General features: G+C 42.2%; 1 protein-coding gene across 2 annotated transcripts in view; it reads left to right on the forward strand.

The window, feature by feature from the left end:
• Nucleotides 1–22,469, forward strand: part of phactr3b (phosphatase and actin regulator 3b) — a 66,756-nt gene that overhangs the window by 6,176 nt on the left and 38,111 nt on the right. Inside the window, exons 1-8 of one of the 2 annotated variants that reach the window (XM_031280729.2) lie at nt 9,575–9,847; nt 13,787–13,945; nt 14,125–14,199; nt 14,323–14,463; nt 16,403–16,627; nt 16,707–16,914; nt 19,433–19,623; nt 21,547–21,700. In XM_031280729.2, coding sequence (XP_031136589.1) covers nt 9,841–9,847; nt 13,787–13,945; nt 14,125–14,199; nt 14,323–14,463; nt 16,403–16,627; nt 16,707–16,914; nt 19,433–19,623; nt 21,547–21,700 — 1,160 coding nt within the window. In that variant the 5' untranslated portion in view covers nt 9,575–9,840. Of the gene's footprint in view, nt 1–9,574; nt 9,848–13,786; nt 13,946–14,124; nt 14,200–14,322; nt 14,464–16,402; nt 16,628–16,706; nt 16,915–19,432; nt 19,624–21,546; nt 21,701–22,469 lie in introns of those variants that run through there. The other variant, XM_031280721.2, reaches the window with a different exon arrangement.

Raw genomic sequence — 22,469 nt, forward strand, 5'->3', positions numbered from 1 at the left:
GACTTGGGTTGGGAGGGTCCCAGGTTCAACTCCCAGTACGGACCAAAGTACAGAGTGTGGATTGGTAGCTGGAGAGATGCCAGTTCATCTCCTGGGCACTGCCAGATGCTCTTGAGCAAGGCACCGTACCCCCCCAAACTGCTCAGGGCTGGTCCAGCACTGGCAGCCCACTCACTCTGACATCTCTCCATTTGTGCATGAATAGGTCCTGAGCATGTGTGTGTAGTTCAGGCCTGTGTGTAGTGATTTCTAACAAACAGAGTGTAAATTGTAATTTCCCCCAAAACAGTATAAATAATAACTGCTCCTCAGATCTCTGCAGGGTAAATCCAGACAGCTAGCTAGACTATCTGTCCAATCTGAGTTTTCTGTAGCACGACTAAAACAACTTTTGAACGTACACATGTTCCACCAAAACAAGTTCCTTCCCGAGGCTATTTTGCAGAGGCGCCGTTGCTCTGTCCGGCGCTTAGCACCGCCCATGATGATTGTGATTGGTTTAAAGAAATGCCAATAAACCAGAGCACATTTTTCTTCCATCCCAGAATGCTGTGTGGACTCGCCAGACCCTCCTCTGCAGCGCTGTGGAGGAAGGTAATGCAATGGCAATGCGAGACTTAACAGTGCGGATCCATTTTTGCGACACGACTGAAGCGTGGTGTCGTGACGTTATACATCCATGGTTGATGCTCCACGCCCTTGACCAGCAGCTGATTGGATGAACGCGTCACGTGGGTCTGGCTGCTCCCGAATTTCAAAACGACCATCATGGCGGCTTGTTTAGAATACAATCTCGTACTTTACGAAAATAGTTCGCTGAAACGTGTTTCTGAAAACATTTTAAGTGAGAAATAGGCCATGCAGTTGCTGAATCTGTCTTCATTTCAGATCGACAAAGGTCAGTTTGAAAGATTTTCGTCTACTTCTACTGGATAGTCACGTCGCGTTCAACAGATTAATTTGCATAAAGATGGGCATTGGCCAGCTTTTTTTGACTCGCAGCATTTTTTCAAATTCCGGGATCCTTTGCCGGCGCGTTAAAGTCGCTTGACGTCACCCATAGGAATAAAGTGGAGCGCAGCGCGACAGTAACGTTGCACGGCCAGGTGGATCTGCACTGTAAGGAGCAGGTAACCATAGTCCTCATAAATCGACCAGAGTTTAAAAATTCCAACGCAAAGAAAGCGGACGGTAACGAACAATCCGTTGGATTTTCCAGCGGCACCGGAAGTGGAACGTCATGGACATAGACTACTTTGTGTCAGACTGTGAGACACAGATGAACACTCTGCAGGCAGCATTAGAATAAGAAATACACAGAAAACCAAACGTTGCTTAACGTTAGGCCTCTCTGTGGGTATTTTTTAGAGCTGATGCAACTCATAGTTCATAGTTTTTTTGGATCTCGTGTCATCTCATTTCAAAAGTGGACCATCTGAAAGCAGTGGTGAAGGATTTAGCATGGACAGCATGGCGACAATTAATATGGAGCATTGCAGAAGTGATGCGACTAATCTAGGACTTTAGATGAAAATGTGACTTTGCTGAGACGGTAATAGGTTGTTCCATCAGTAAGTTTTACCCTTGAGTTTTTGGTGCAGCATTGATTCATTTTTATTAGCTGGCCAAGAATCAGTGGTACAGTGGCCAATTCAAAAGCACCTTGCTTTTTGTGCCAACTCACCTCTCATGCCGTTATGCTCTCTGCTGAGATGTCCCCGGGTCCCTCTGACTACAGGGCCCAGGGGAGCAGCCAGAGGCAGGACAAAACATGACATCATCCTCCACCAATGTAATGAAAGGACATAAACAGCACTGTGTAGGGGACTCTCATAATGAAGATACAGGGCCGTAGCAAGACTTTTAGAAATACTGAGGTCACAAGTCCAAATTCTCCAAACAGAGATTAAAGATTATTTTTAGGGCTTTTCCACCTTTATTTGAGGACATCTAAGTGAGAGAGAGGGGGACGACATGCAGGAAATCATCACAGGTCGGATTCAAACCCTGGACCTCTGCATCGAGGTATAAACCTCTCAGTACATGTGCGCCTGCTGTACCCACTGAGCCAACCCGGCCACGGACCAAATTGTTTTTTAAACTCACTGAGCAGGCTGGAAGCCGTGGAAGTTGGGTGACTGTCCGAAGGAAGCATTGCCCTAAGCACAAGTGTGTGTGTGTGTGTGTGTGTGTGTGTGTGTGTGTGTGTGTGTGTGTGTGTGTGTGTGTGTGTGTGTGTGTGTGTGTGTGTGTGTCAAAATAGGAGGCGAGAAAACTTGAACATGTTTCAATTCAGAATCAATATAAATTCAAAAATAAATATTTTTTTAGGCATATTCCACTTTCTCTTGGAGACACAACTTAAACCATAGCATCATAGCAGCCTACGCTTATTTATTGGGAGCAGCTTAGAGCTTAATAAAATAAACTTAGAAACTAGAAATTAGAATAAAAGCTAAATGGGCACAACACATTGTGAAACTATAGGGAGTAGAATATGTTACACATGTTGCCTTCCAATAAATGAAAAGTGAATGAATGATCCTTTATCATCACTTAGTCTATATCCACGATGTTCCACTTGCTCCGTTGCTGCTGGAAATTCCGCTGGATGTCACTCTTTTCGGCCGGATGTCCGTTACCTTCTGCATTCTTGTGTGTGTGTAGGCATTTTAAACTCCGGTGGATTTCTGAAGACTATGGTTAACTGCTTCTCAGATCTCTGCAGAGTAAATCCAGACAGCTAGCTAGACTATCTGTCCAATCTGAGTTTTCTGTTGAATAACTTCCCGAGGCTGTTTTTGCAGAGGCACCGTTGCTCCGCTCGGCGCTTAGCACCGCCCAAGACAATTGTGATTGGTTTAAAGAAATGCCAATGTGTGTTGTGTGGGTTAGCCAGACCCTCCTCCGCACCGCTGTGGAGGACTAGAAGTAAGGTGACGAAGCGTGTCAAACAAAAACAGGACTATCACCCAGGAGACCGGGGTTCGTGTCCCTTGGCATTGTGCTCTCTAATTTCATGATTTGTACTTGAGCAACACTGCCTTTTATCGATTTTTAATGGAGGTTGCTCTGCATGTCACATCCTGAGGGTGGATGTGAACATGCAATGATATGCTTCATTTTAAGAAAGAAATTCAGTTCACTATGTGTGTAACAGAGACAGAGATCTACACAGCGACTGGGCTAGGCATGTTGAATTAAGCTGTCAGCCATTTACACATAATGTATCTTTTATGAATGTTTCATGTGCTGACCTAATTCCTTTCAGAGCCGAGTAAAAGCAATATGCTGCACATGAGAACACAGCAGAGCATCCAGCTGATCCTTTAGACATCCTTATCCCACAACAAGAGGATAGAAACAAATGGACAAATGGAATCAGAGCTGTGATATGATCACTTGGATGCCCTGCGAAAGCAAGCATAAAAGCTCTAGACCTCCCCAGATTAGAGTTGTTTTTAGTCATTGTTTTTATTTATTTTTTTAAATCTCCACTGCATCCCACAGAGAGGGAATACAAACAGCCTAGTGAGAGCTTTATCACAAAAAGAGATATTTTGCTCACTGTGGCAGATGTAATTAAAGCCAATGCTTAAACCCAGAGTAGGAATGGAGAGCCTGATCGCTGACAGACTTGATTCTCTCAGCAGTGTTAAAAGAAAGTGAAGGAGGGGGTCAGGGCAGAAGCTGCAAAAATCTGCTAAAACTGGTTGCTGGATTTGAAGCCCTAAAAAGTAAAAATGAAAAGCTACTGATCAGCACTAAACTGCCGTTCTAATGTGCTAACCCCATGCAATAAAAAGTATGGCTGTTTAGAAAGAATCCAAACACAGAATTGGCCAGTTATTTATTCTACAAATAGATTGCGTATTCTCTACCATCCTTCAGCCTTGCTGAAAGGACTGGAGCTATCACATGCTTTGTTTCATGAGCCAAGCGTGCTACTGTTGGAACGATTTGTAGATAAATTGAGTCAGTAAATAGACAGAAAACTAGAGCATCCTCACATAAACATTATAGCATTTGTCATTTGTTCAAAAATACAATAAATCTACTTATAATAAGGGCCTCTAGCTGCAGTTAGAATTATGACTCTATATGGTCAGGAACAAAGCTGGAAGTAGCAAACCTCATAGGGAGGATTTTGAGGTGGACAGATGGATCAACAACGCCTATTATAACATCCTTAAAGGTCCAGTGTGTAACGTGTTTAACTGTTCATTATCAAATTCCATGTTGCCCGTTCACAAACTTGTCCTTTTTCATGAATATTTACCACCACCATCAATTCCAAGTATTCCTTTTGGCTTGAAATCTTACATTTGCATTCGCATGAACTGGGGTAGACGCTCCATATTCATGCTCCATCTTGAAATACGTTAGCCGGTAAGGGACATACAGGACATACTGCTCCACCTTCAGCGTTTTCGCTGTCGCACGATAAACTCACAGCTGCTGCTAATGCTGCTAATGGGTATCGTAGCTTCCCGGCCCCGGCAAGTTTGAAGAAGGAAACATGGAGGACCACACGTATTCAAAATCCAAATTTCAGGAAAAGGAGTCTTCTTCTTCGCCCAGAAAAAGAAAAAGGATATTGAAAAGAGCAAGAGACCAGCTTTTTGAAGCGTGAAGGCTACCGTAGCTGTAATACCTACTTTGAACTGCGTGGTACGAGAGAGTTGATTGCGATGTATGATCTCATCGCTAGATGGGAGAAATTCCTACACATTGGACCTTTAAACTATGTTATTATAGCAAACACTATTATTATTGTTATTATGATTATATATAATGTTTTGCATAAACCTTACCAAACCTTAAGCATAGCAGTGGCAGAACAAAACGTTTATGGTCTTAATCATATGGTTGCATTGTATCATAATATTAGTGCTGTCAGTTAAACGCGTTATTAATGACGTTAACGCAAACCCATTTTAACGGCGTAAATTTTTTTATCGCGAGATTAACGTTCTTTTTGGCCTCTTTTTGTAGTTTTTTTCACATGCTGTTGCAACAACTAGTAACGTTAGAAAAACTACAACACCACACCAGATCTAGCTAGACACATCTAACAACAGGCACGCCGCACACACTTGTTTGGGCTCTCGAGCCGGCCAAAGAGTAGTAGGCTAACGTTACGTTTTGAGTGGATGGCGAGCGCGAGACGCCAAAATGGATGCCATTAAGATTCTGAATGGAAAGTTTACTTTTAAAAAGTTGCCAAATGGTTCCATAGACGAGACCACGTGGACACAGCTGATGGCCGAGCACACAGCTGATGGCTGAGCACAAAGCTGATGCTAATTCTCCGCCCCCTTGTCAAAGCCAGGCGACAAAAGCACAAAGCAAGCTGATCCACTTTTCCATGTTGATAAGAGCATTAAAATGAGAAAAAATAATTACACAAAAAGAAATCTAGGGACATTTAGAATAGATAAAAATGTGCGATTAATTGCGATTAATTGCGAGTTAACTCTGACATTAATGTGATTAATCGCAATTAAAGATTTTTTGTTGTTTGACAGCACTACATAATATGTAACATTTTTGGAAGGTGCTGCTGAAAAATGGCCTCCTGTCGATAGGAAATGCTCATACGTATGGTTTTGAAAGGCAATGAGAAACAAGTATACTTTGGAGGACTTGTTGGAAAACTGATTGCTAAAATGTATGATAATCAATGAATAAATTAAGTAATTTACCAAGCAAGAACCACATTTGCTGATTGGAGCCATAGACTGAGTAAAAGAAGTGGACGTAGCCACTGTGACGTCACCCAATGGTTTGTGGACGACCACTTTGAAGCCCCAAGTTTGGCATTTTTGCCATCCCCATCTTGGCTTTGCATTGCAGAACTAAGTTATGTCTAATATTAATTTACCATCTGCAAAGGAATTTTGGACTAAATGTTAGTTTTTTTTGTCAACTCTGAACATTATGTCAGGCTTTCAATAACTGCCCTCTCTGATTCAGTTACTTTGTGGCTAATATAAGAAACACAGAGGCTCTCTCAGCTACTACTACTATGTGACTACTGTGTGGTTGAGGTTTGTAATCAATTTCAAAGTGCTTTAGGGCAAATTGTTCCACATATGGACACTCCATATAACTGCAGGTTTGAGCTGTTATACTGCTGATATAGAGCATGCTTCACCATTTTCTGTCTACTCCCTTGTGACTGCACAACACTTTAATAGCCCCCCCCCCCGAAATTATCCCTTCCTAATGCAGATCTAACATTAGTGGGGACAAACTCATCACAGCAGTCCTCATTATGTGTAAAAATACATTCTAAAGTTAATCTGATATATGCAATGATATGGCAATGTTCTGCAGTCTTAACTGCAGAGTTAATCAAATTTGTTGTCTATTTTCCAAAGTTACAGCCTTTGTATACAGAAGTATGTCTTGTGTCCAAATTCTTTGCTGCCTGTACACTATATAGTGCGCTCTATTATTCATACAATTGATTGTCCATGGCCTGCAGTACTTTTAGCTCAAAATCCGACAATGCAATGCATTCACGCAATGTTGGCAGAATGGGAAGAACAGGAAAGCCTCCTGTTTTTCCGATTTGGGAGCCTTAATATATTTTTTCCAAGATGGTTATACTCACTGCGAGCATTGCAAATTTGTGTACACTGCAAATTGTGACTGCCTTACTGCAGTCGCTTCAGATTTCTTCATCTTTAAGTTGGCAAGCTTGAGGTCATGTGTCAGTTGTTATTAAGTGATCACAGTTTGTGTGGACACCCTTTTGGCATGCCCTCCATCCTAGAGGAAGTCTTGTAAATACTGAATAAGATTCGCTACACCATGATTGTTTACATTGTTTACATTCTTTGCTTACTGCTTGTGTGTCCCTGAGGAGAAATCCAGCCGTTGACTTTTATCATCTCTGATGTAGCTCAGGCCTTCCTTCGGTGTGTGTGAGTGGCCCTCTAATGGATCTGAAATCACAAGGCTTTGTTTACACCACACGTGATGTTGTCTGAATATTTAATAATTAGTCTTCTGTGCCGATGGAGTGTATGATGCAAGTATACTATATACTGTCACATATTGTGTAAACATGTCTTTTTTTATTACTATTATCATTATAACTGATTCAATTTTCTTGTTCATATACTTTATGTATGTATATTTATATATTTTTCTCCTATGTCTACTTAATGTGTATTTGTGTTATTCTGATGTGTGTACATTGTTTTTCTTTTGAGCTGCTGTAACACAGGAATATCCCCAGTGTGGGATTAATAAAGTCTATCTTATCTTATCTTAAAGGAAAAAAAGAATAATAATAAAAAAAAGGTTTAAAAAACAAACAAAATGAAAGCAGTATTCCTGCATTAATGCAAGGGGATTTGTGCTTTCTGTGCCTGACTGACCTGACTGTGTGAGTATATTTCTTCTTTTGTGGGTGGCTGTGGCTCAGGTGGTAGAGTGGTCGCCTACTAATTGGAATCAGTGGTTCGATCGCTGGCCATGTCGGAGTGTCCTTGGGCAAGACACTGAACCAAATTGCTCCCGATGCTGCGCCATCAGTGTGTGTATGTGTGTGTGTTTATCTGATGAGCAGGTGGCACTTTGTACGGCAGCCTCGGCCACAGCGTATGAATGTGTGTAAATAGTGAATGGTTCCTGTAAACTATAGTAAAAGTGCTTTGAGTAGTTGTTAAGACTAGAAAAGCGCTATATAAATACAGTCCATTTACATTTGATCACCTGTGGTATTTTCTGTGTAATCATATATTTCAAATTTTTCTTCCTTCTACATATCCGACATTATTTATTTATTATCTAGTAGCCTACCCAGTAGACTGTCCTACACGCTTAAGAATACATTCACATATTCTAACATAGAGATATGTTTTGGGCTATATAAAAAATATAAAAATTAGCTCAAGATAACTTGTATCTATATTAAAACACTTAAAAATAAGTTTCTTATGTCTCCCGTTGAATTTAATTTGCAAGTATATTCACATATACACTCAGTTGTCAGTTTATTAGTAGTGTTTATTGAATGTTATGAACATTTTGGAGGCTGCAGTTTGTGGTTTGTTGTGCTGTTAAACTGGAAAGATAAGATGATTATATAAGTCAATTGACAAAGAGTTAAAAAATAAGGAATTTGCTGCTTTCCTTTATCTCATATGATAGTAAAGTAGCCTACATAAATTAAGATTTTGGAATGTTGGTCGGATAAAATAAGTAATTTAAAGATGTCACCTTGGGCTTTACAGATTGTGGTGGACATTTTTCACAATTTTCTAACATTTTATCAACATTTTGCCGGCATGGTGGCCCAGGGGATAGCACTGAAAGGTTCTGGGTTCGAAACCTTTCTGTGTGTGAGTGTGCATGTTCTCCCCATGTCTGCTTGGGTTTCCTCAGGGTGCTCCAGTTTCCCCCGCCATCAAAAACATGTAGATTAGGTTCTCCAGTCAGTGCCCTTGATCACTAGCCTAGAAATCTAGACGCACCCTAGCGGCAGAAAATATAATTTGGTGCCAGGGTCATCTAGCAACTCTCCGTTGGCTTGCGAGCTGGAAAAACCAAACTCTGGCCGGGCCAATCACATCATGTATAGAGTCGGTGGGCGGGCTTATGCCTGCTGCTGCTGGGAACAGCGGTCTTCTGGAAGACTTGGAGATAAGTTTTTCTTTGAGAAAAGAACAAAAAACGGCATTGAAGTCATTCTTAAAAAAGGAAGATGTGTTCGGAGTTTTGCCGACTGGATACCGCAACAGTTTAATCTATCAACTAGCTCCGCTACCTTCTTCATTGCTCTGCCTGGTTGTAGCGCTATCCTATTGCGTGCAGAGGGAATTTGAAAGACAACCGTTTATCCCGCCCCTCGGATTGAGCCCTGCCAATGGTGAGTTCCCAGACCCAACATCTTGATGTGGGTCTGGCTTGGCAGGCTACTTGATCAAGGCAGTGGCTCAGATCTGGAGTTGGTCCCCCAGAGCTGTAAATTGCTGGCCACTACTTCCTTGAGGGATGGGTTAAAATGCAGAGAATGAATTGTATGTGTTACATGTATGTGTATGTGACAATAAAGCACCTTTAAACGATGAATCAAATAATTGATACAAATATTTGGCATCATGAAAATAATTGTTAGTTACAGCCCTAAATTGTATTACAATACACTAAGGGGTGCTTTTATATTGTGTCCACCCCGTTTTATATCAGGGAGGGTCGACTTGAAACACCTCTGTATGCAATACAATTTAACTGGACTTAAACCACAAACTGCAGCCTCAGAAATGGCTCTATATCCTTCATGGAGAGACATCGCAGAGTTGTTGTTTTAGACTACATACTGCAATTAGCCTACCTAAGCTAACTTATAAACACCCCAAAACAAGTAGGCTACCTGATGGAAAAATATTACAGCAAAAACTTGCTTTTAAACTGTGTGTGTGTGTGTGTGTGTGTGTGTGTGTGTGTGAATTGTAACCTATAGTCTATGCTAGGCTACTGTGTGTTTTGCAGTAGGGGATGAGTGTGTGCCAGTTTATTTGCCCTCCTCCTCCCGTCCAGAGGGGCGGGGTCCACCCGGCCCATCAACACTAGCAGCTAGCCACAGATGTAAAGCCCGGCGTCCGCTCACACTTCGTTTCCGCTCACCCGGACCGCTCCCTTCTCCGTTAAACTAGCATTTTTACACCTTTTTGAACGAGGTTCTGTTACAATAACTATTTTAATTTTTTCTGAAATACACCGCGGCTGCGAAATCGTCAGAGACCAGTCAGTCTGAGCCTGTCGGCTCTTTTGTGAACATGTGAATCCCGAGATCTGGAGACGGACTGGATAGCTGTGTATCATATGATATGTATGTATGTATGTATGTATGTATTATTTGGCTCAATATTACAATAATTTATAGTAAATTTGCGGCGAAGCATCCATTTACCCTAAACATATTGCTCATGTAACGTGTCTATTGGGACAGTAAGTGTTTGACTTTATGACCAAATGGTACTTAGTGGTGCTATTTCCTCCTAAGATATTAGTATAATATTCCCACAGTCACTTATGACGTTCAGCAGCGAGTTTGCAGTGAAGACTAGTCGACTTAAATGTTATTTCTTTAGACATTATGTGATTTTCTCTGGCTGAAACATAACTTTTTCCTCGTGATATTTAAACTATGTTATTCCAAAAACACTCAGGAGCATTAAACTCATGGCAACAAGTTATAAGAAATGTGAGTGATGATGAGGATGTTGTGTGTGCTCTCTGTGTTTGGCTTCCTCAGCAGGATCAGTAGACTATCTGCAGCAGCAGACCTTTGCTTTATGCTGCAGTACACTGTACACTATCTGACTTTACAATTCATTTTCTTTTCCCTGCTTGAAAAGATGATTATTTTTTTCTGCATTTGCACAAACAAAAGACATGCTAATGTTCACTCAAAACCCTAACACATAAATAAATAATTCAACATAACTTGCAAATTATAAATACAGTGGCTCCCTGACTTACATTATGCATCGCTACATGCTGGGCCGCGATTGGCTGCAGCTCTCCATCTCTCTGTGGCAACAGCCTTCCCATCCACCCAGCAACTCCCTATTCCTCATGCTGTGGTGATTCTCTGCCTCCCAGGGCCCCTTTTTCTGCAGCATCCAACGTGGTAACCATGGCAACGGCAGCCTGACCCTGGGTGTGCTGCTACAGTTACTACAAGCTTGACCTGAATTCGTCATCCTAGGCAGGCACACATGACTTGGGCAACTGACCTGCTTCTCATTGTCGGGGGTCAAGCAGCTTTGACTGTGAGTGAAAGCCTCGACACACTTCTGTTCATGGATCAGTAATGATCGGCCTTTTGTTGTTAGCGGAGTCTGTATTTTTGTAATGTTATCTCTCATTGTGGATCAGTCGCAGGTCCGTTCAATTGCATATGTAAATGCAGTGGAAATAAGCTGTTTGCTTCTGTACGCAGAGGAAACAGCTTGAACTTCTAGCTTGTTGGTTACCATAAGAAGCAAAGTTTACTTAAAAATGCCAAAAATCCTTCTGTTTTTAGCTTCTCCAGTGTGAGGAATGGCTGCTTTTCTTTGTCTTATGTGCTAGTAAATTGAATACCCATGGGGTTAAGATTGTTGGACAGAAAAAGAAAAGACATTTGAAGACATCACTTTGGGCTTTAGGAAATTAGGAAGGCCAATTTACTGACTAAAGCAATAATTGATTAGTTGAGAACATAACTGGCAGACTAATTGGTATTGAAAATAACCGTTGGTTGCAGTCCTAGCCCCCTTGTGAACTTTTTAACTGTCTAACATCAGGGCTCGACATAAGCAATGGCCCGATGGCCCGGGGCCAGTAAAAAAGTATGTCGGGCTAGTTGATTGGCCAGTCTATGTTGAGCCCTGCTAACATTAGTAATGGTTTATATGATGGCTTGTATCTGTGCTGGAAGTCTGTGTAAACATAGCACCTACATGAAAGTATCTATTCCTGGCTGCTCCCTGCATCATTTTGTAGAACGGGTGAATATTTTTCTGATATCAGTTAGATTTTGCCCTTGCTTTTAAGTTGGCCACCTTCCACATGCTGGCACCATCGCCACCAAATCCATCCTCCCCTGTGGAATATCTCAGCTTAAATCACAGCACACTTCGTTTTGTCCTCTTATTATGTGACTGGGGACGGTAATAAGTGTATGTAATTAATTTCTTAAGGGATATAAATGAGCAGATGTTGTGGATTTAGACGCAGAAAAATGAAAGTGTGCACAGCCCACGGCTCAGCTGTAGGCTCCCTAAGGTGTCAGCTTGTTGTTGGAGCCAGACTGTGTAGGAGTGCCTATTTCTGTCCTTTCTCCTCTCTTTCTCTCTATTCTCTCTTTTCTCTCTCTCTCTCCCCGCTACTCAATGCAGCAGTCAGCTAAGTCAGCCTCTGTGCTGTTCTGTCTGTCTATCATTGTCATCCCTACTGTACAGCTTAGCCTGCAGGCTTAAAAGTGCTTCGAGAAGTCAGAGTACCAGCTAAGAGGAAAAGCCATTGATTGACAGTCTTTGTCTGTCGTTAGAAATCCAAGCTTCTGCACACGATTGGTCGAGTAATCGATCAGTTAATCAACGCTAATTAATGGATTAAGTCATTCTCCAAGCAACGATGCCAAGCATTCTGTGATTCAAACTTCTCAAATGTGAAGATTGTTTTAGTTTCTTTACCTTGTATGATAGTGAACTGAATATTGACTTTTACACAAAACTAGAGATCATCCTCTGATGGGATCACACCAGCGGCGACACCAAATCGGGCTAGGTGTCTCCAGGACCACATTTTTCCATGTTCACACACACACACACACACACACACACACACACACTTACAACCAGGGTTCAAAATTAGCACCATTTACTAGCCAAATGCTGGTAAAATATGCAAGTGGCTGGTAGATTTGCTTCACTCACCAGACAAAAAAACAATGGTAATCTATTAAAGTGGCTGGTCAAACTTGAACATTCACTAGCCATTTGGCTGGTGAACGCAAAAAGTTAATTTTGAACCCTGCTTACAACTGTTATTTGTACGTGTAAATTATTCAAAAAAACACTTTAAATATTAAGCATTATGTGAAAACGCTAAAGCCTGAACTGCAAGACACCGCTCCAAAAATAGGCCTTCCAAAACACTGGAATAAATTCTTGTCAGTACCCAAAAATAATGACAAATACAGGACCACAAAAGACAACACAACTAAACAAACACACGGACATGGAGACTTAGCAGTATGCTCGGAAAAATAGCAGTCTGTCAGGAGCAGCGTGTAAGATTTGAACAATTCTGTCACTACTGTATGATGTCAAATTGTGCTGTACATTCCTGTGTACTTCACCAAGAAAAGGGCACAGCCTAAAACAGTGTCGAGTCATTGGGGGATTGCATGCTGCAGATGTCTGCATTGATCTTAGAAAAGGCGCGTTGTGCTGAAGCTGATTTTGTTTATTCTCTGTGTGTCTTTTAAAAGCGTTCTATTGTCTGTGTGTTGGGGCCAGGAAGGTCTGGCTGCCCTGAAAACATGTGAGTCACTCACAAACAATGCAATTCTCTGTCTTCTTCCCACCGCTCGCCTTTCCTCAGAAATTAGACTGGAATCAATAAGGCATTTACAGCCAGTGACCCACATTTGCTACTCTCCCATGATGATGAGGGGACTTCACTAGTATTCAACCAATTGTGTTATACCCCGTTTACACGTACATGGTTATTTTGAAAAACTGAGACATTTTCCTTCGTTTGTGCCCTTTATTTACACGCAAACGGAGAATTCGCCTCTGAAAACGATTATTTCTAAAAACTCCGACCAGTGGAGATTTTGGAAAACTTCGTTTGTCTCAGTTTACATACGGAGGTTTAGGCAGCCGACGCGATGCCTGGCGCCATCTTTGTTCAAAAGAGAAAGAGGAAGTGATTCGTTGCTGTTGTTGCTATTTTCCTGATTCTGATTGGCTAACGTGGGCTTGAGCTTCTCGTTACACTGCCACCTACAGGTTTGGCATGCTCTTGACGGCATATATAAACGCGTTCCTGTAAACAAACACTTTTCTGAAAACTGACAGCTGTGCACAATGTTATTTTTGAAAACAGAGAGGGTGAAATGTCCGTTTATGAACACGTCCACGTGTAAACGTAGCATTAAAAGTGATTTAAGAAATCCCTTCAGGCCTCGCCACAGATTGATGTCACTAACGCCTGCGTTCCGGATGTTTTTTGTTGCTTGCAGCCTTGCAACTGGTTTTGTTTTGTGTTGTAGATGTGATGGACCAGCAGAGGGCGCTACATTCAGGTTGCCTGGTCTCAGGGGTTCGCACGCCTCCCGTACGCCGCAACAGCAAGCTGGCCAGCCTGGGACGCATCTTCAAGCCCTGGAAATGGAGGAAAAAGAAAAATGAGAAGCTGAAGCCCTCTGCAAGTGAGTGTGACGTAAGACTCATGCTTTCATCAGTGGCGGGGGAACGCTGGCTGGTTTGGGAATCACTCGGGGAATGGGAACACGGAGGCTGTATTTGCAAATAGACCCAGGCTGCTTCACATGTTTTCATTGTCCGTGCAATCAGCAGACCAGTTTTCATAATTGTTTGTGTTGTTTAGCGGTGGAGAAGAAGGCAGCTGTTCGACTGAAGAAAGATGACCTCGTCAGGAGGAACCCCGGGGAGACGGAGACAGGTGCAAAATGAGAGACATGACATATGACTCCAGGCTGATCATAGTTCACTTGTTTAGCCACATGATGCCTAACTACTATGCAGACTCATTACTGTCCTTTCTTCCACTGTGCACTGTATGCAGAGTCCGATCTTGCTTGCGGGGGTAACTGTGAAGATCCAGACACCCCGACTAACTCTGATGGTGAGGACAGAGACGAGGAGCCTGTGGCGCCTCTGGCCAGCACCAGTGAAGACCTGGGCAGCGATTTAGAGGCCTCAACAGGTAGAGTGCAGTGCTGTGGTCTGAGATAACACATTTAGAAATGTTATAAGTATACAAAGCAAAGCACTTCTTGGTGTTGTTTACGTTGGGGTTGCCGTCTGACGGGGGGGGGGAGACGTCATATATGCTCGCGCTCTCGGATACCGAAATTTGGCACCGTTTGATTTAAAGTGAATTTGTCCTCGGTAGTATCGACTTTATTTGTTCGGTACCCAACCCTAGTAACGAGTGGCACATCCATCCATCCATCCGTCCATCTTCGTCCACTTATCCGGTATCGGGTCGCGGGGGCAGCAGCTCCAGCAGGGGAACCCAAACTTCCCTTTCCCGAGCCACATTAACCAGCTCCGACTGGGGGATCCCGAGGCGTTCCCAGGCCAGGTTGGAGATATAATCCCTCCACCTAGTCCTGGGTCTTCCCCGAGGCCTCCTCCCAGCTGGACGTGCCTGGAACACCTCCCTAGGGAGGCGCCCAGGGGGCATCCTCGCCAGATGCCTGAACCACCTCAACTGGCTCCTTTCGACGCACATAACGTGAAGTAACATGCCATTTTATTTTGATTGAGTTTTAACTTGTCCAGTGGGGCAAGTAAATTTCTCTTGACATTACATTACATTACATTACATGTCATTTAGCTGACGCTTTTATCTAAAGCGACTTACAATTAATTGCTTTCAACCCACTCCAGAGTAGATGGTAGAAGTAGTAAGTGCAAGTACATTAGCTTTAAATAAGCAAAGCTACAAAGAGCCATATTAAAGTGCAGCTTCAAGAAATATATATATATATATATATATATATATATATATATATATATATATATATATATATTTATTTTGTTTTTTTTATATTTATCCGAGGTGTAGTAGGAAGAGATGTGTTTTTAGCCTTCGTCAGAAGATGCTTAGGCTTTTGGCCATCCTGATGTCAATAGGGAGCTCATTCCACCATGTAGGAGCCAGGACAGTCGGGATTTCGTCGAGTGATTAGTTCTCCCTCGCTGTGAGGGGGCAGCAAGCAGGTTCTCTTCCACTTGCCCTACAAAAAAATCCACTTGTCTCGGACAAGCCTTAATGTCGAGCCCTGTCACATATTTAAAAATTGTAAAAACTGATTCTTTTCCAATTCATTTTTTTTTTTTTACGCGTTCTGCAGAGAAGGGTGACTGGCATTGGTCACGGTTTGGAATGAAAGGGAGAAAACAGGACAGGGTAACACGGCGAGTAGTTAAGCTAAGCTGCAAAGTGCCGCGGGAAACCCTGATGTTGGCATCTTTCAGCTCAATGTGGCTTCAAAATGTGGCTTTATGGCACCCACATTTTTTGTTATAGTTTATTCGGTAACACTTTACTTGAAGGTATCTACATAAGAGTGACATGACAGTGTCATGAACACATGACACTGTCATGACACATGAACCCTAACCCTAACTCTAACCCTCAAATAAAAATCTCAAGTAAAGCAACAAAGTGTGAAAATGCTGGTGGTGCACAGCTTGTGCATACGTTACTTGATGCTTTATATTTTAGAGGACATGTTCTTGTCAGGGAATCCTCAATGCTTTTATTTTTCAGGCAGTCCATAAATAACCCCTTGAATTTTCCCTTTTAACATTTTAAAAATGTCCATTTTTTCCTAAGTCTTGTCTTAATTGTTGTAGCTCTATATGGGATACTCTTCTTTAGTGTGGTTCCTGATTGTGTTTTTTTTTTTTAGCTGATAAATTGATTGATTATTAGTAATAAAATGAGTGATTCCGGTTGATTAAAACGGCCTAACATTTACATTAAAATCTAAAAGAAATCCTGGTGCAGCTACGGTATATTGGTGGCAGCTTCCGTTTGAAACACCATGTGTCTGACGGTCCACTAGGTGGAGACAGAGACCTCCTAAACAGAACCAAACTTTTGCCTCACCATCGCTTACGTTTCATTTCAGTACAAGATGTGACTGAAGACTCAAAGACAGTTGGAGATCCCAGTCAGAGTGAAGATGGCGAAGATGAGAGCACCTCACTGAGCGACCCCAGTGACGAGCAGTCGATGGGGAAGGTGGAGACCGTTGAGGGGAAACCGGAGGTGACAGCGGCCCAGCCTAGACGAGCCAGCACCTCTCCTCCACCCAAGCCAGTCAAACTGCTCACCAGAATGGGCAGCCTAGACTGTGAGTTCCCCAGGAGAACCCTGACGTAGCGTCCCAGCTGGTTTGCAGCAGTGTCTCACGTTGATGATTTTCCTTCCAGGTGCTCCTTCAGTGCCAGTAAAGAAGTCCCCAGCCACCTTACCCAGGAACTTCACTCTCCCCAAAGACCCTCATGGCTCCCTGTTGAGAGGCAGGATGTTCACACCTACTGGGTCCCCCCACCTCGGGGCACTACACTCCCAGCTGCCCCCGAGCTGCATCATTGAGGAACTGCACCGCGCCCTGGCCACCAAACATAGACAGGACAGGTCAGACTTTGGTACAAGATGTGGAACTTTTCTAATATATGTACTTGAAATATAAAGTTGCCTTTGTTTGTACAGTTTCTATTTTGTAGGTATTATCACTTTTACAAAATAATAAACAAATCCATTCAAATGATATAGTATTAGTATTAGTCATATTAGTATTAATTAAAAGCCCGTGTTCACAGAACATAATAATCCATCCCCAAGACCAACATTTGTGCACATCACACACAAATATAGACAATATGGACTTTGTCAAAAACAGCATATCCTCCTCAAACAGCAGTCTAAAAATAAGACTACAAGGACTACAAATACAATTTTTTTTATTATCGATTAAGCTGTCCATAGTTTTTTTTTTTGCCATTATTCAATTAGTTGTTCTTTAGAATGTCAAAAATATTGAAAGATATTTTTGATATAAACTATATGTTGTGTAGATCATGGATGTACTGCAGTCATCCATGATCTACTCCTAACTAACTTAAAGGACCTCTGGAGCTCTCTTCAATTTAAAAGTATCTAAGACATTTGATAAATGACTCGGTTCCAAAGTTAGGGAGTGGGAGTGAAAGTAAAAATATTTTTACTCCAAAATGTTTCTGTTAGCAGGTAATAAATACAAACCTAGGACTTTTTTTTACCCTTATATGGCCTGAAGAAATGTCCCTAAAGCTAATGTGTACACCCTCAGAATTTAATTTACTGTGCTCACCATTTTTGCAGAGTAATCCAAATTTTAACTAGGAGTGGGGAAATCAGTTCAGCATAGTATCGCAATATTTTCTTTGGCAATACTGTATCAATACAAGGACATCAAGTATCAATCTTTTATGATATAAATTGCACATGAGAATAATTGTTTTTAGAATAATCAAGTCAATTGCTTTATCTGTCCACTAGATGGTGAGATGAACAAACGGAGACATTTTTCTCACTCACCTAAAGGATTATTAGGAACACCCTACTAATACCGTGTTTGACCCCCTTTCGCCTTCAGAACTGCCTTAATTCTTTGTGGCATTGATTCAACAAGGTGCTGGAAGCGTTCTCTAGAAATGTTGGCCCCACACCATTACACCACCACCAGCAGCCTGCCCAGTGGTAACAAGGCATGACGGATCCATGTTCTCATTCTGTTTACGCCAAATTCTGACTCTACCATCTGAATGTCTCAACAGAAATCGAGGCTCATCAGACCAGGCCACATTTTTCCAGTCTGTCCAATTTTGGTGAGCTCGTGCAAAATGTAGCCTTGTTTTCCTATTTTTAGTGCAGATGAGTGGTACCCCTTGGGGTCTTCTGCTAGTATAGCCCATCCGCCTCAAGGTTGTGTGTGTTGTGGCTTCACAAATGCTTGGCTGCATACCTCGGTTGTAACGAGTGGTTATTTGAGTCAAAGTTGATCTTCTATCAGCTTGAATCAGTCAGCCCATTCTCCTCTGACCTCTAGCATCAACAAGGCATTTTCGCCCCCCAGGACTGCAGCATACTGGATGTTTTTCCTTTTTTCAGACCATTTATTGTAAACCCTAGAAATGGTTGTGGGTGAAAATCCCAGTAACTGAGCAGATTGTGAAATACTCAGACCAGCCCGTCTGGCAGCAACAACCATGCCACGCTCAAAGTTGCTTAGATCACCTTTCTTTCCCATTCTGACATTCAGTTTGGAGTTCAGGAGATTGTCTAGACCTGGACCACCCCCCTAAATGCATTGAAGCAGCTGCCATGTGATTGGTTGATTAGATAATTGCATTAACGAGAAATTTAACAGGTGTTCCTAATAATCCTTTAGGTGAGTGTATTTGAAGTTGAAAAAAAGGTAATAAACGGCAATATAACGCAGAATATCGCAATATGTTTAAAATCGCAATAATATTGTATTGTGATAATATAGTATTTTGGGGCCTCTGGTGAGCAACAGCAATTATGGAGCGCAGAAACTTGGAGGGTATTATCCCGCTTGTATGAAAATATGAGATGTTAATTTACACATGCAACTAATTCTGATCTCGCTTTTCTGTTTTAAACATAATAAAATGTGTTTGTGTTGCAAGGCAACATCACAACAGACAGGAAGAGGAGACTAACTGTTGCTGTCCTTACCTGCAGTAGAATACTGGCACATTCATGTAGAGCTGCAAACAAGCCACTACACACCTCCTAGCCAATCAGAATTGAGAACTCTCAGTGGCCATGGTGTAATTGTAGTTGTAATTTGTCATTGTGATTTTTTTTATTTGAACAAGGACAGTGCACAAAAAAACATTAATAGATGTCTTGTGTCAGGTTGTAGCAAATTGCTACTTTCCGCCCGTAGTCCCTGGGCAGGTAGATGGCACAATAAAATACAGACAAAGTATTTACAGTATACAATACAGACACATAAAATCATAAAAATCTACAGACATTATTGTCCCCCTATCCCACCCCATCTAGAGCTAAAACTAGACTCTAGATTGTCAATTACAATTAAAGTTGTAAATTGACAGGCTTGTCTTGTGATGTGTGAGCTCAGTTTCCAGACGAAGGAGGCGCGCTCCTCTCTGAAGCGCCGGCTGGATGGCCGTCTGTCCCGCACGTCCAGCACAGAGAGGGAGCCTGCAGGGGAGTCGGAGAGCAAAAAGGAGTCGGATGAGAACAAAGAGAACTGGCGTCTGGACGAATACTTGAGCGACCAGGACAGCTGGAACGCGTCTGTCATCTCCGGTAGGTCTGCTGACAGTAGACATGCGGTGCAATATTTGCTCTAGCGTTATCGGCCCGCTTCATGTACAAAGCCAGCCAAATCTGGGCATCCTGTCAGTGGATAATGAAGCAGCATAAACCCTGCCGATGTTTGTGTACAGTGATGACAGGGATATTTACAGCAATGATGAATAGCAGTGTTACTGGTGTTAAGTTTCAGCAGTCCCGTCAACATCTGCTCCGCTGGCCTAATTCTTGGCCATTCATGTGGGTCATTGGTGCACAGCTGCCTGCGGTTAACATGTCTGTGACCCTTAAGGGAAAGAATGTGAAAATGGCAGACTGTGGAGTTATGATGGACGTGACAGACATGCACGCCACCAGCACGAAGGGTGATGTGATGCAAATATCTTCAGGACTGCAGAGACAGGAATGCAAATGTTCAAGTTCCACTTTATTTATCCTTTAGAAAAGGAAATGTAGTGTGCAGCAGGATGTCTAAAAACACATACACAGAAAATGCACCACCAGATGCCAACAACATTGTAAACACAACACAGGACACACATCAACACATCAATGGAGACACTCCTTCCCCCAAAACCAATGACAGAATCCAATTGGACAGTACACAGGTAAATCTGTCATAATGAAGAAGAAATGAAGAATGAAGAGAAAATAAATAAATAATCACATACTGTATAACATTTTCAAGAGATGTCAATCAAGTGTATTCAGGTTCCTAATAGCCACAAGAATAAAAGAATCCTCGGCACGTCTAGTTTTTAACAGGTAGCCTAAAACAGCGACCCGAGGGGAGAAGATTAAACTCCCCAAAGAGTGGGTGATCAGGGCAGTTTAAAATGTGGTTAGCCTTACCCCTGACCTGTTTAATCATATATATGTTGCAGCTGTGGTAGCTGTACCCCAACCACCTTAGACGCTACTTTTACCAGCTCTGTTAGTTTACCCTTGCTGATCATTGGAAGACCACTGTACCACACCACAATACACAATGTCAAGACTGATTCAATAAAACACTGGTAAAACAAAGGCATCAGAGTCCTGCACACCCTGAATGATTTCATCTTGAAAGAAGAAAAGTCTCTGTTGAGCCTTTTTACAGGCAGCATCTGTGTGTGTGTGTGTGTGTGTGTGTGTGTGTGTGTGTGTGTGTGTGTGTGGTGGAGATGGCATTAGAAAATAGTAGGGCTGAGTGATTAAACGCAATGTGAAAGAATGCTAATCGTGAAGACTTTTGATTTAGCATTGTTTATTCCTCTTTTCATTTTTATATTTACTGTTTTTTATAAGATAAATGCTGGAATAATGTTACATATCACAGATAGTTTACAGAAATGTCCTATTTTCAGTGGATCTTTCATTTATTTTTTTATTGCATTATTTAACATGATCGTAGAAGGGGCAGTATGTAGCTAAAATAAATAAATAATCAAAATGGCTGGCAGGAAAATCACAATTAGATTTCGCCCGTATGTGACGAATAAATAAAGTTTCTTAGTTTTTTTTCTTTCTTCTTTCTAACGAGGCTAATAAAATTGCAATGTCTAAACATATCCACACAGGCTCAAGGCTGTTACTGCTGTCAAGGGTGCCACCACTAAATACTGACTTGAGTAGTATGTATTCAGTTCTTTGTTAATTTATATACATTTTTACTATTACAATAGGTTTTTGTTAAACAGAATTATTTAATTAATTCATGATTCAAAGTTGTACAAAAAAACATGAAAAGGTCCACTAAGTGCAAACTTTAACATCTTGAGATAAGTATACAGTATGTATTTAATTAATAAGGTGTTAGGTTAGGTCTTAAGAAAAAGCACTACAGCACACTGTGTGCCGATTAGCATCAGTTCAGCGGGCTTAGCTGGAAAAACCACTGTGACGTTATTGACCTTAATTTGTGCTCAACAACAACAGGGACCCTCCCACGCAGGATGAGGAAGGAGCTGCTGGCTGTGAAGCTTCGGAACCGACCGAGCAAGCAGGAGCTGGAGGACCGCAACATCTTCCCCGTCCGCAGCGACCAGGAGCGGCAGGAAATCCGTCAGCAGATAGAGCTGAAGCTGGCCAAGTGAGTGGAACTGTGGACCCAGATCAACCTGCCATCAGCTCCCCCATCCCCCCATCTTCCCCATGTATGTCTGTTTCATCACTCAACACCGTTGTTGTCTAAACTGGTGATTCCCTTCCACCGTGCCCTAACAAATCCCCACATATCGCAAAAGCCTTTTGACTGTAGATGCTCGCAGGAAAGTTGAAAGAAGTCAGGGTTTCCCCCAGAAAAATCCCAGCGGCAAGTGTCTTTTTTTTCCCGACGATGGCTCGGCTGGGGCCAGTCACAGACTGATGGCAGCATTAACGTAGAGCCCAATAGTTTCTGTAATAACAGAGTCATCGAAGGAATCACAAAATTGAGAATTTAAATAAGCTGAACACAGATTCGATATGGCCCTATATTCAGTCAGTGCTAAAAGCTAAATGGAGATTTGAAAATATGACTATGTCTAAGTACCCAACCGAGCCGCCCCACTGTGACTGTAGTTTTAAAAACGTCTTAAAAATACTTTAAAAAGGACGCCCGGGTAGCACAGTTGGTAGAGCGTGCGCCCATATATAGAGGTTTACTCCTCGACGCAGCGGCTGCGGGTTCGACTCCGACCTGCGGCCCTTTGCTGCATGCTGTTCCCCTCCTCTCTCTCCCCTTTCATGTCTTCAGGTTTTGGTTTTGGTCTCTGTACAGGCACATTGGTACCAAAAACTGGCTCACTATGAGGACGGGAGGAATTTGGTGGGTCTGTAACCGAGTAAGGATTTTCAGAGTCAGGTCTTCAAGCCATTTC

Source organism: Sander lucioperca, chromosome 6 (assembly GCF_008315115.2).
Source record: "Sander lucioperca isolate FBNREF2018 chromosome 6, SLUC_FBN_1.2, whole genome shotgun sequence".
NCBI lineage: Eukaryota > Metazoa > Chordata > Actinopteri > Perciformes > Percidae > Sander > Sander lucioperca.